At 37.8% G+C, this 14157-nt stretch overlaps 1 protein-coding gene across 23 annotated transcripts in view; it reads right to left on the bottom strand.

Annotated features, from left to right (window-relative positions):
- The window catches only part of Inpp4b (inositol polyphosphate-4-phosphatase type II B), a 752337-nt gene that overhangs the window by 49284 nt on the left and 688896 nt on the right, over positions 1 to 14157 (bottom strand). For 22 of the 23 annotated variants that reach the window (XM_031340451.1, XM_031340446.1, XM_031340450.1 and 19 more), the window contains 2 exons: positions 3795 to 3907; positions 1055 to 1209 (listed from right to left, as the gene is read on the bottom strand). In XM_031340451.1, coding sequence (XP_031196311.1) covers positions 1055 to 1209; positions 3795 to 3907 — 268 coding nt within the window. Of the gene's footprint in view, positions 1 to 149; positions 372 to 1054; positions 1210 to 3794; positions 3908 to 14157 lie in introns of those variants that run through there. The other variant, XM_031340458.1, reaches the window with a different exon arrangement.

The following is a 14157-nucleotide window of genomic DNA, read 5'->3' as shown; positions in this document are numbered from 1 at the left end:
CTATCCTGTGCTGCCCTGGCCTATATACCGTGTGCTTCTTCTAGCTAAGCATCTTTAGTGACATCTGCATTCTTTCTCTGCACATCAGATTTGATCTGCACATTCAGTATTTTCCCCATTAGCATTGAATGATTATTTTTTGAAAGAAATTTATAGCAATGAAACGTATTTTATATGGCTGAGATGTTCATGGCAGGCTTCTAAACCCTTCTCCAATGGTTATTAAATCTACTGGACAATGATAACACAGGAGACATGAAAATACGTAAAACAGAAGACATCAGGAGCCTCTTGCTAGTGGGAAAGCGTGGCATCGCAGCAATGCAGGCATGCGTCGGCTACAGACATGCATCTGTTTCTCTACTGGGAGACTGGGAATGGAAAAGAAAGTCCAGGAAATATATGGTAAGGCAGGAAAGGAACAACTGGCTGTGAACCTAGAAACCTCTTCTGTGCTGATCTCTGCCGTGTCCCTTTTATAGTAACATGTGGCTTTGCGGATAGACATTTTAAATGAGATACCTTCTCTCCATTAAGGCTTCCTTCTAGTTCTGACTCAGTTACTGTAGAAATTAATCAAGACATGACTCGGGGAGTAGCATTTTAAATGTCAGTAAAGCTGTAACATCAGCTCTCTAAATTATCTGCCTCTCCAACAAGGGATGTCACTAATGCAAAGACCCTCCCTACCAGCCATCGGTAGACGATCTCTTAGTTGCAGTCTGGAGAGATTTTGTTTGTCTACTGACCTAGTTTTATTTTGTACATACTCAAACATGTAAAGAAAATGTACTCTTTAAGGGGTGCCTTTGCTATGTAGACCCCTTCAACTCAGAGTGAAGAACTAAGAGTGTATGCCTTCCATGCATAGTACTGAGTGTATACACGGCTGTATTTCATTTTATTGTTACAAATGAATAGGGGGAATGTTTCACATTTAAAATGTGGAAATACGATGAAATCATCAAGTGCTTAGTCTTCTAGTGACATGTTTGTCTTGAAAATTAACAAAAAGTGATTGTCACATAAAAACAGTTTAAGACATGTACGATACCTTCTCATGCAATCTAATGCTCTGATGAAAAAGTCTTTGTGCAGTTGGTGCTCGTCTCTCAGGATGGAACACTGTTCCAGTGTCACTGACATTGATGTCCTGTCTTTGGCGCTTTTACAGCAGGTAAAACGAATGCCATTGAGTTTCCGACAAATCTGCAAAACCCAAATGAAAACAGAGTCAGGAGGTTCCATCCACCCTGTCACATGTAGACATGCCCCCTGTTCATTCTCCAAGCTAGAGGGCTAGCTTTGACTGGTTCATATCTTTGAGTGAAATGGTCCCTACCTGAAGTCCAGTTATTTTTAAGACCAACTAGCTTAGATCTCATCATTGATGTGAAAAGGTCTCATGAAGCCCCAACTTTTAACATTTGCATGTCTGGTGTTCCTCTGTCAGTCTGTATTAAAAGACAGACAAGAGTCTCCAACTCAGGATTGCCCAATTTTTCACTGCCCTATGCTTAGCATGCTTAGCATGTAGATCTCTCTGCTCCCTTCTCTTAGGCATGATGGCTTTCTGAGATGACATACCAATAATCAACTGCAGCATCAGCAATGCTAATCAACGTGCATTTAAGATAAATTTAATGTGACACAATAACCATCTACTTTATTATCTGTAATCAACGAGGCCTTAAAAGTGCCAGCTCAGAAAGCAAACATAAAACAGTTTTTATTGTGAAAATTTCCCTGTATTTTAATTGTGGTTCTGGTACTTAAATTAAGATTTATATGTCCCTATTAATTCAGATTTTCATTCTCTTCTATTTCCAATAAAAGTGACTACAGAAAAATGAAGGGTAGGGTTTAACCGTACAATCTCTTTCTCCTTAGAAAAAATTTAGTTCTTTCAAATAAATACTATTTCACATTTTTAAAAGCTGACTATATCCACAGTCATAAAATAGACCTTAATGGATACTTTTGAGATATAATTTTTAAAATAACTAATATTCTTTAAAATGCAGTGCTACTTTCACAGGTGCCTCTGCTTCTTGAGATTTTCAGTGTTCTGCATTTAAAGTCAAAAGGAAGTAAGATGTTTCTCCATAGTACACAGGAGAATCTTGATTTTCAAGATACAAGCTTGCTCGTATATACTCAGATTACATTTGCTTACTTAAATTTTTCCCAATTTATTATTTAAATTAAATCAAGAAAAACATCAAACAACTCTGGTCTTTTAATTAGACTGTAAAACATTGACAAAGGCAGTATTTCATTGGACAGATATAAAGAGAGGAAATGGGCAAAGAGAACTAAAAGCTTTTTGGTAATGTCAGAGGGATTCCCGTATTTCTTCAATTTAAGAGTATTATTAAATTGTTCTGTTTAGAAAGCAGATATAGAAACTAAGTTTTCAACTTACAGTGGTGTTAGGGATTGTACAATCAACTGTGAGCTGAGTAAGAACCTTATGTGATTGGTATGCATATCAGAAAAACATTTTAGAAATATGCAGGCTTGATGGGGAATGTTTATATATACAAATGGGAAAATGCACATCCTAAGAGAAGAAATCCATTCAGTTTCTCGTATCTATCACTGCTTTATCTTTTTAGATGATTTTACCACATGTACCCAATGCCATACTCATATGGTCTCCAGATATTAGAAATGATCAAGCTTCGTGTATGCTGCAATGTTTCCAGCCAAACATGCAAAAGGACATAAAGCTTCCCGTAATGAATTTTTGTGAATTAATAACCACGGTGGTCTCTGAAGACACCCAGAATTCTGAAACTATTGTGGTGCAGAGCATGAGCAGTATAAATGCCCCATCTGAAAGCAGAGATTCCTATTCCTGCTCCCTTTGATGTTCTTTGCCAGCACGCCAGGGAAGCATGACAGGTGCTTTTTTCAGCCTTGTTCTTGTTTGATTATTACATGTGGTTTCACGATAAATTATGCCTTCCTCTGTTTGAGAAGAGACTTTGCAACTTTGGGAAGAGGAGGAAGGCTGATGTAAATGCTTTTGATGGAGCATAAATAACATGTGCTGCAAAGCTAATGAACCTGAACTCTGAATTGTACGAGTGACACGGCCAAGGTGACAAGATGCTCATCATGAGGTCTCCTTGCAACAGGATACTCTCCCAAAGGAAGTCCCTGGGACCTGAGATTTTAACAAAAGTTATAAATTTAATATGAACTCTGTTTCAAATTGCCAGATAAGAGCTTAAGAACACAGGCATGATTCTCTCGCTAATTCGTGTGAACATCTAGGCAGGAAAACAGGCAGATCCTTCTAGCCTTCTACTTAGTGCCATTAAGTGAGAACCATATGCAATTCAGCTCGTTACCCCCATGACAATCAATCAGTAATAAATTTTATGCCAACACCTAAATTAACAAACCCATTTACAAGGTAATTAACTGAACAATATGTCCATGAGCCTTAAGTCAGGAATCTGACAACCACACAATTAGAATCCCATGCCTCTATAGAGGTAGTTCAAAATTCTGATTGTTACAGAACATTGACAATTGTCCATAACAGGTAACACTAAGAAAATCATAGATTATTCCTTTCACCTTGGAGTGTCAAGCAAACCCAATGTTGGTAAGGAGGGTTAAAAGGAGTATTTTCCCCTGTTGAGTTCATCTGTCTCTATCTCAATTGATAAGACAACTAAGAAGTTTATTTAAGTGAATATCCTTGAACACTGTGTGATGAATCCCCGACAATGCTTGTTGTCGATGCCATGGTCGGGGTAAAGGCGGATAGGAGTGCTTACCGTTGCTGCCAGCCACATGATTTCTACATTTTTTCTTTTTTTGGCTTGAATATTATGGTGGAGATTGTCCAACAGTCCTTTTAAATCATTTTGTTCTTGAAAATGTGAAATATCTAAAGGATAAAAAGTAAAGGAGAAAAGCAGGAAACAGAGTCAGCATGATGCTTCCTATGGAGATTTCCTGCAACACTTCTGCAAATACAACTTTCAAAACAAGAAATGCCCTTTGGAGCAAAGAATATATAAGGGAAATCTTATTAATCCCTTCAGCTTTACTCTTTATCTGAACACAAGCTTCAGTTCCCTCTAGTTTATGTAACTATGTTAATATCAAACTGTCCATGAAGCACTGTTACCAACAAGAGAGAAAAACATTTCTCATGAAGATGCTTTGCTTCCATTAGGCAGTGTGTGCCAGAAATGTCTTGAGATAGCATCTCTTTTTGCAACTAAGTAGCTAACCTGGATCAAGGCTATATATTAAGTTGGACATCACATATGAGAGAAATCTGAAAGTTCATTGCATAAATATGAAGCCAGTTTCTAAACAGAAAGTTTCCCCAGTCATGGTGCTATTGACATTTTGGGTCAGATAAGGTTCTTTTTTACTTGGGAGGGAGCTAACCACTATTGTGGGATTTACAAGTGCTTCTGTGAAGTCTTCTTCTCGATGGCAGAGGCGTCTTCCCAATCCAACAGTGGAAACTGTAGCAAGGCATTGCAAAGTGTTTCTTACAGAAAAAGGAGGAGCCATTGCTGTCAAGGAGCACAGGTGTGACAGAGAAGGAAGATAGCACAGGCGACAGCAAATGGCAGACAAGAAGAAAGTGGGAGCAGGAATGTGCTGCTGCTCAGATATCTGCATACTAACAATTAAACCATGGGTAACAAATGGCCTACAGCTGTACATTACAGCTGAAGGCAACATGCGATTATGAGCCAAATGTTCCTGAGACTTGACAAGATGTGATTCAATGAAGGGAACAAAATGCTCCTAAAAGGAGTATTGGATCTGTTATGCAATGGGAGTTCATTATCTAAGACATGGAGAATTCCTGAAATCCTCGACTAAGGCTAATAAACAGAAGATATGTAAGAACTAAAGACCTTGTCCAGTTATCCAATTACATGGAAGACACAAACCAGATATTCCTGGTTCCGATCACAAAACTAACCCAGTTTGATTTAATAGAGATGAGAGTTTGCCATTTCTAAGTTTGTACCAAACATTAGCCAAACAGCCTATTTGAGTAGGTCCTGAACCATTGCCAGAGAATAGAGGGGGGCGGATCTCGGTGAAATTTACAGCAATGCATGTACACAAAAAACTCACAAAAGGTTGGGAAGAGACACCCTCGCTAAAAATGATCACATGTCATTTCAGGTGTCATGAGTATAGAATAAAATGGGTATTCTTCTACATATACATATACACATACACATATACATATATATTTATATGGGACATCTTCAAGGTCCCAAAGATTCTTTTAAATACATACCACTAAAGTACATTGCAACCATTTTTAAAGCAATGTAAAACATTATGTCTACTTTAATGCAATATAACAAATACTGAATCTGTAATACTGAATGAATGCAGGTAATTAATTAATGTACACTTTATTATATATTTGCAACCTCACAAAGAACATGGCAACTATGTAAATAATAGATATATTAGTTTGACTATCATGGCTATTTCATTATTTCTATATTAATTCACTAAATTTTCTTCCTTCATGTAAAGTCTTTAATTATTAAATATATTTCCATTACTAATTAATGTAACATGTCATGGAACGATCATATTGCAGATACATACACACATCTGCTCTGTAACAAATCTTTTGTGAAATAACATTTAATCCTAGGGTATATAGTACACCCTGTTTACGTTCTGCCTATTTAAAACTCCTAGTTGCAACCCACCAAAAGAACACAGCACTAACACAGACCCTACAAAGCCCTGGCTTAGAGCAGCTTCACATCATCCGTGTGCCATGACTCAGGTGTTGATTGTCCTTCAGAAGCCACATAGTAAATGCATGATTCCTAGAGAGTGCTTGGGAAGTGTAACACCTTGAGAACTTGGAGCCCTGGAGACAGCTTAAGGCATGAGTGTTGCTCTCACAGGAGACTTTGGGATGCTAGCCTTTTTCTCTTTCATTTCTTTTGCTATAATGGCATTTTTCTCCACCATGACAGTCTGACTTGTTGCAAACCCAAAGCAGTGACATCAACTAACCAAGGCACCTAGAATAGTCAAAGTAAAACTTTTCTTTTGTAGATTTCTTATCTGAGTTCTTTTGTTATAGAAAACTAACATCACCTAGCACAACGAGTAGTATATTTTTCCAAAAAAGGAAGATTTTTAACTAGCCTCTGAGCTTCTAGGAACTCTAGAATTTGCCCCCAAATCTTATTTGTGTTTACACAATTAGTAGGGTTTTAAAAACAACTCTGGTATTTTTACAATGGGCCAACATATTCAGAACAAAACATTTATATTTACTAAAATGATATTTTTTCATTTTTGACATGGGATTTTATATTCTGAGCATTATAAAAGAGATTTTGGAACATGGCAAAAGGCTGCAGGTCAGCCATGAACCCATGAGATCTCAAAAATATGATATACTAAACAAGAAGAATATAATGGGCACACCAATGGACATGACAAAGTTGTTGGGGGACACTCCCAAGACCCTACCCCTAAGAGAAGAGCTACTGGCAACCTCTGCTGAGAGAGGAAGAATTGCTCTTGGGAGCAACTCTGTCACACGTTAGCCAATCCCAAGTACTCAGATTTTAGAAACTATATATGTACATATTAAAATATACCTGAAAATATAAAATAATGATATCAAGGGATTATTTTTTCTCAAAGGAAGTAAAACTTACACATTGAAAAGCTAGAGACAAACAACAATATGAATTAACTACTACCCTCAGAGCTCCCAGGGACTAAACCACCAACCAAAGAGTACACACGGTGGGACAAATGGCTCCAGCTGCGTATGTATAGCAGAGGATGGCCTAGTCGATCATCAAGGGCAGGAGAGGCCCTTGGCCCTGTGAAGGTTCTATGCCTCAGTGTAGGGGAATGCCAGGGCTAGTAAGCGGGAGAGGTGGGGTGGCGAGCAGGGGGAGGCAGGAGGGAACAGGGGTTTTTGTTTGTTTGTTTGTTTGTTTTTACTTTTTTTTCTTTTTACGGAGGGGAGACTGGGAAAGGAGATATCATATGACGTGTAAATAAAGAAAATACCTAATTAAAAAAAAGGAAAGATAAGAAAAGAAAAGCTAGAAGAAGAGGTCAGAATGGCTGCTTTTATTTTATCTGTTAATATTTTCTTTTTACAAAAGTCTTTATGCTGGGTTATTGATTCCCAGTAACTAAATCTTTCTTATTTATAGTAGTATTTTTATGTGAAACTATCATAAGTCTCTTGAAACAGAGTCATAAATCCAGGAAAATGACTTTCAATGCCAGTTCCACCCTTGCTTGATATGTGGTCAGGAGTGAGCTGTTTGGCCCTGTGCCCCATCTCCTCAATTGTAAAATGAGTATAGCAACCCTGCCATGCTTCATCAAGCTGAAGAGACTACAATTAATAAAAACTGTGGCAGAACAGGCTACATTATTCAATCCTGTTCCAACAGTAAAAACAAAAGAAGGTATCTATTGCTCTGGGGAAAGCCAGTTTCACCGGAATATCCAGATATCCAGGGTCTATCCAGAAGAGCAAACAAATTCCCCACACATTGGATACAAATTCCATCCCATTCACAAGCCAGTGGACACCTGTTTACTGCTCCCCACAGAACAGAACAAGCAAGGCAAAAAATTACATTTTATACCTGTCTTCTGTGGCTCACCAAATGATGTACCTTCAGCAGCAAGTGTTCTAAACCGAATAATGACCAGAATCAATGGCAGAGTGTGTATATGTGAACAGAAATGGATGATGCTTCTCAGTGGGTTAACTCACATGTAACACTATGGAACTCTGGGAAACACTTCATTACCTCATGGTCAGATGGTACTACACTGCTAGGGAGCGTGTTGCATTGACGGATTTTAAGTCATGAGAAGACTAGCTGCATAATCATGTCAATACAGTAAGGGAAACAGAAGGATTAAGTGGGGGCCAAGATATCTCCTTTACACTGTTGAGACACTGAATTAGCCCTCTCTTAAAGCCTGCCTTAGTGCTGGGGTTTTCAGGGACATTCATCAATAAATATCCTTTGTTGTTCAAGATAGTTTGAGTCAGGGTTTCTCCCCCTTGCCACCAAAGATATTTAGGTTAAAAAGATGTATATACACCCCCACCCCCACCATATATATATATATATATATATGTATATATATATATATGTATATATATATATACACACACATATATATGTATATATGTGTGTGTGTGTAAACTATATATACATACCCCCACTATATATATATACACATATATATGTATATATACATATGTATATATGTTTCAAAACATATATGTATATATACATATGTATATATGTTTATATATATATATATATATATATATATAAACAAAAGTGGCTGGTATAGTCACTTACCAGCGACTTTTGTTTATAAATATGTAGTGTTATTAGAGTATGGAAAAGACAAATACAATTATTTCTGAATAGAAGCCAAACAGCTGACCCTGAGATGATGTTTCTAAAACATTGTACCCTTATTCTTTGGCATACTTTTCTTAGAAAGCTGGAGTATATGTCCTCTTACCTTAATCAGGGTGAAATTATATCTTGACTAATGAGCAAGACAGAAATAATTGTATTTCCTGAGGCCAGGTTGTAAGTGACTCTATAACTCCTATCTGATTATTCTCTTTGAACTTTACTGTTTGTACCCTTCCATATTATCCCTATAATGATAAATCTAATATAAACTAGGAAATGCTCAGGCCACATGCAAGTTCTGTTTAGGTGACCATGGCAACAGACATTGTGCTAAGTTATCCCAGGTGCCAGGGCATGAATTCTGAAGCCAGTTTCCAGACACCGAAGCACTTCCTGACCATTCTTCCTTCTACCAAAAGTCATTGACATGAGAGAACAGACAAGATGCCCCACTATTTCCATTAGAAGGGCTGAATTTGCTGAAGGGGAGTGCAACCCCATAGAAAGAACAATATCAATTAACAGGACCACCCAGAGCTCCCAGGGACTAAACCACCAACCAGAGTATACATGGAGGGATCCATGGTTCCAAATAAATATGTAGCAGAGGATGGCCTTATCTGACATCAGTGGTGGAGGGGGGTTGGTCCTGTGGAAACTTGATGTCCCAGTGTAGGAGAATGCTAGACCAGGGAGGCAGAGTAGGTGAACATATGGAAGAACATCCTTATAGAGGCAAAGTTGAAGGGTAGGGGATGGGATGGGTGGTTTATGAAGTGGTAACCTGGAAGGGGGATATTATTTGAAATGTAAATGAATAAAATGATAAAAAAAAATAAAGAAATCAAATACCAAAATTCCAACCTGCTTAGAGCCGAACACTTTTGGCCTTCACACTTCCAGAGTTTCCTTTTAAATGAAACTGATCCCCAGAAGAAAGAGGGGAAAATACATCAAAACAGTTGTCAAAATGTTTCAGATACAGTACTAAAAATTTTATAAAATCTCCTCTTCATATACTACTTGATCCATGGTTTTTATTGGAAAAGGAGGTATGAAATAATAACACATTAACCTTTTTTTCCTCATTTTAAAAATATCATAGAAATAGTTCATGGCTTGATTACACAATCCCAAAACATGCGTTCATTTTGTAAAAGCCTGAGAGATTCTTTGTTGCTCGATGGTACTTTAGCAGCTGACCTTGCATTCCTTGTTATGCCTGAGATGGCTTTCTGTGGCAATCAGGGCTAGCTGGACAAAGGGGGTCTGAGCGAGGAGAGGCTGTGCATGAAGAGCCAGCTCAGGGCTCTGGAAGTCAGACAGAAGAGCGTGGATAATTGCTTTTGCTTCTGTTCAGGTAGTAGAGGTCTGAGCACTGAAAGGACATGGGTGAGCAACTCCTTCCTGCAGGCTGACTTCCATGTGCCCTATTGTGACCAACAACCACAATAGAGAGGATTTGACTGTTGGGGAATAGGTGAAGACAGGAACAAGAATGGGGTGAAAGAGAGAATGCAGCTTTGGAGATGATACTAATGTCCTTTCTGCTAGCCCCAGCAACAGCAGAAGGTCACAATGAAGCCCAGAGGGGCAGAGGTAAGGCTGTCCCTTTTGGTCTTCTTTACCTTTTCTCTTTCTGATGACATAGAAATAACCAATCAGCCAATCCTCCCAATAGTCCTGGTCTTTAGCTTATTGTCCTTTAGAAGCAAGTGAAATCTTACCATGTCATTCTTCCAGGGATTTCTAGATAATTTCTAGGCATTAGGGAAGAAAAAGATGAAGTAAAAGATAGATAATCTTAGAATGAATATGGAACACTGAAAATCTCCAAATTAGAAAGAAAAGCACTGAATATATATAATGCATACATTTTATTCCTCTTCTGGAGCACGTTTGACTTGAAGCCGCCTCTTAATTGGCAAGCTAAGACACTCATATTTGCAGTTTATTAATGACAGTCCCAAGTACTAATTAATTAGTGTTCACAGGCTTCTCTTTTTAACCCATCTTGACCTACTTAGTAAAGATAACGTTACTTCTCCTTGTATTGGTATCCCAAGGTCATTTCTACCTTCCTGGAGTTTAGTGATGAAAAACCGGGAGGAAAATGATGATACAAATAGGACAAAAAGATGGATTGAATGCTAAATGTCTCACCTTCATGGCTTTAAAAGAAGAGTCATGGTAACTAATGAGTGACTGTTTAAAGGACTGACTATTCATATTAAGTAGCAAAGGGATTTCAAATGGATAACTATGTAAAAGATCAAATACTAAGTTATTTTTAGTTCCCCTTTAGAACTAATCATTTTATTTATTTTTCTCTTACCTGTGTGTCAGCTTTGCCTGTGTGTGGTCTGTGTACTGTGGACATGTCTGGTGCCCTCAGAGGCCAGAATTGGATTTCTCTGTAATCCAGCACTGGATTTCTCTGTAGCTGGAGTTACAGATTCTTTTGAAGTAACATGTGTGCATTGGGGATTTGAACTCAGGTCCTCTGGAAAGCAACAAAGGCTGAGCTATCTCTCTAACCTCCCTGCTTTGATTTTAAATTAGAAGCTGAAATTAATTTTTAGTTATCTTTAACAGATGTTTGGCTTATTGGATATAATATCAAATGAAAACAAAACCATTAGAGACCCAGGAACTAATCCAAGTCGAATCCAGATATTTATTTTCTAAATGTATATCTTAAAAATTAACATATTTACATACCTATTGCTTTTTTTATGATGCCCCACAAATAAAAAAAAACTTATTTTTATGATGGTTTTAAGTTAACTCATCTATAAAAATATTCCCAAAGGAAATATAATTCTGTTTGGAAAAAATATCAGAGAATTGATAATCACACAAAACAGTGATTAAGTTAATACAGCTCTGAAGGAGCATACACAAAACAGAAAGAAAGGTTATGGAAGAAAAGAATATTGTAAATCTGTTCACATAATAGAAAAGAATTCACAACCAAGTGTGACTGGAAGGATCAGTGGATTTGTTAGAACCCTGCAGAAATATAATTCTCTGAGAATCTCAGAGTGCACAACAATCATTATCCTATCCATCGCTCTAGCTTTTCTACATGGAGTGTGACATCTTTTTGTCATCAAAACTGACAGTAGAAATATTAACTTCCTTCCCCTAGAGATAATGGGAGAATGCACTTTGAGGTACAAAGTACATGTGTGTTAATTATTCTCCTCTGGCGGGTGATGAAATAGAAGTGTTCCAAACAGCTAGAGACTCATCTAAGTGAGCTTTCAGCTGAATTCTGGTCTCTTTATTATAAGCCATTACATGCTGACTGAAGAGGCTAGTGTACTGGGAGGCCATCCAAATGCAACAAGTGCCCAAATGTGAAATGCAAGATGGCATTTCTTAAGTATCCAAATGAAGGATAGAGGAAGAAGAGTAAGGAAGACAGAATGATTAGACATCCCTTTCACTCTGCTATGCGCAGGTACATGAGGGAATGTACTTTGAAGTACAAAGTATACATACACCCCCACATACGAACATATATGTACACATACATACACACACATATACATACATACATACATACATACATACACACATACACACATACACACACATAAACTTTGCACTTCAAAGTACATTCCCCCATGTACCTGCACATAGCAGAGTGGCAGAGATAAGCAAGAGATCCCAGATCTCAGCTGTTGACACTGCAAGGAACACGAGGCTGCAGAGGACAGTTTCTATTGTGCTGGGCAGGTGGGTATTTGTGTGTGTGACTTATGTGCCTTTCCTGACTTAATGAGATCTGTAGGGTAGTCTGACATGAACAGCCTGGCTTCCTTTTCTTTTGTTTTCTTTTCTTTCATTTTCTTTTGAAGTGTTGTTTATACTTCATGCATCTAACCAGTCTATAGTTTAATGAAAACTAAGTATCTCTATCTCTGATTTTATGACTATTAAGAAAATAAAGAGTGAATACCATATGACAGCACATTAAATTTTTAATGTGTATATGTATGTGTGTGAACATGTGGATGCCAGAGGACAACATACAGGAGTTGGTTCTTTCCTTCTCCTCCTATCAGAGAGTTTTAGAGATCAGAATCAGGTGGTCATGTGATTGTTTTGGTGGCCTTTTCTTTCAAGAATGTCCATGAGATGTGTTGAAACTGAGCTAAGAACAAATTCCCAGCTACAAATATACCAAACATAAAGGCAAATCCTCAACATAGAACTAAAAATGCCAATAGCTTAGAGTCTATCCTTTTAAATTCTGACCAGAGGGTTCTAGACAGCACTGGCAGAATAATGGCCTAAATGGGAAGAAAAAGCCCATCTGCAATCATCAGATGTGGAATTAAATCCCTTGTGTCCCACTAGCCAGAGCTATGAACCTAACAGAACCTAAAATGGAAACCCAAGTCCCTTATAACAAATGACGGAGTTGACCTAAATCAGTATCCCTTAAATAATGCCTTGGGGAACACTTATTCAGTAATATGCTAATGGTATATAATATGATCCCCCACTGCTAAAATTAAAAATAATAAATTGTACTTTTAACCACAAATTTACTGAGAAATGTCCCTCTAGCACATGAACTATTAGCTATTCCTGAACTCTGAAGATTTCCAGGATTGATGTGCTCCTTCTTTGGTGGTTAAAGAGCACAGGTAGGAAGAACACGGCAGTCTACATACTATAACACAGAATAGTCTATTGTGGTATGCCTTTTCTGACTTATGTGCCTTTCCTGACTTAATGAGATCTGCAGAGTAGTCTGACATGAACAGCCTGGCTTCCTTTCTAAAGCTTGGAGACAATGAAAATAAAGTAAGTTCACAGTAGGTGTTTGAGCAAGAACAATGACAAAGGAGATGAGTCTAACCAGGGTTTCGGTTACCCACAGCCAAACCTTGGGTAGAATAGAATCATGCCCCAGCCCTCAAAGGATGCATGCGCGGCATTCTCTCATATATAAGTGACTTACATAAATGTGAAGAGTTCAAGAAAATCTAGTGTTACTTTAAGTGGGGTTAAAGTTAGTAACTTACACATTCCTTTAGGAGCCTGGGAAATAGTCAATTATATTAGAAAGTCCGTTAATCAATCAGAATTGCTTATACTGTTTGTTTGATGACCTCTTCAGGGTGGGGGAATGAGTATTTGTGTGTGTGTGTGTGTGTGTGTGTGTGTGTGTGTGTGTGTGTGTATGTGTGTGTGTGTGTGTGTGTACATTCATGCTCTTTTGTATGGTTACCTCACTTTATTTCTCCATTCCATAAACACAGGCCATTTCCAGAACCTGATGAAGCATGGATAACTGGGCTCAGGATTAACATTAATTTCTGTGTCTATGAAGCATAACCATGAATATGTGGTGGCAGCACATTTAAGTTCCTAGGTATGGTAAATGTGATATGGCATCAAAGCCTGTGTCATGAGGATGGTCAAGTAACAACTTATACGCACCCATTTTTGTGGAACACTGCAGTCTTTGTGGCTTAGGTGAGCAAGTAGCCTTTTATCATAGTCAATTCCTCTGAATATTTCTGTCTGAGACAGGGCTCAAAGAATGATCAGTAATGAAGGACATACCCATTTAAGTAGCTAAGTAGTCTCAAACAAAACAAAACAAACAAACAAAACAAACAAACAAACAAACAAAACAAGCCAAAGAAACAAAAAGCCCAAAATAACAACAACAACCAAA

This window comes from Mastomys coucha, unplaced genomic scaffold (assembly GCF_008632895.1).
Source record: "Mastomys coucha isolate ucsf_1 unplaced genomic scaffold, UCSF_Mcou_1 pScaffold22, whole genome shotgun sequence".
Lineage (NCBI taxonomy): Eukaryota > Metazoa > Chordata > Mammalia > Rodentia > Muridae > Mastomys > Mastomys coucha.
The sequence above is the reverse complement of the archived record's forward strand: the minus strand, read 5'-3'. Positions and strand labels throughout refer to the sequence as shown.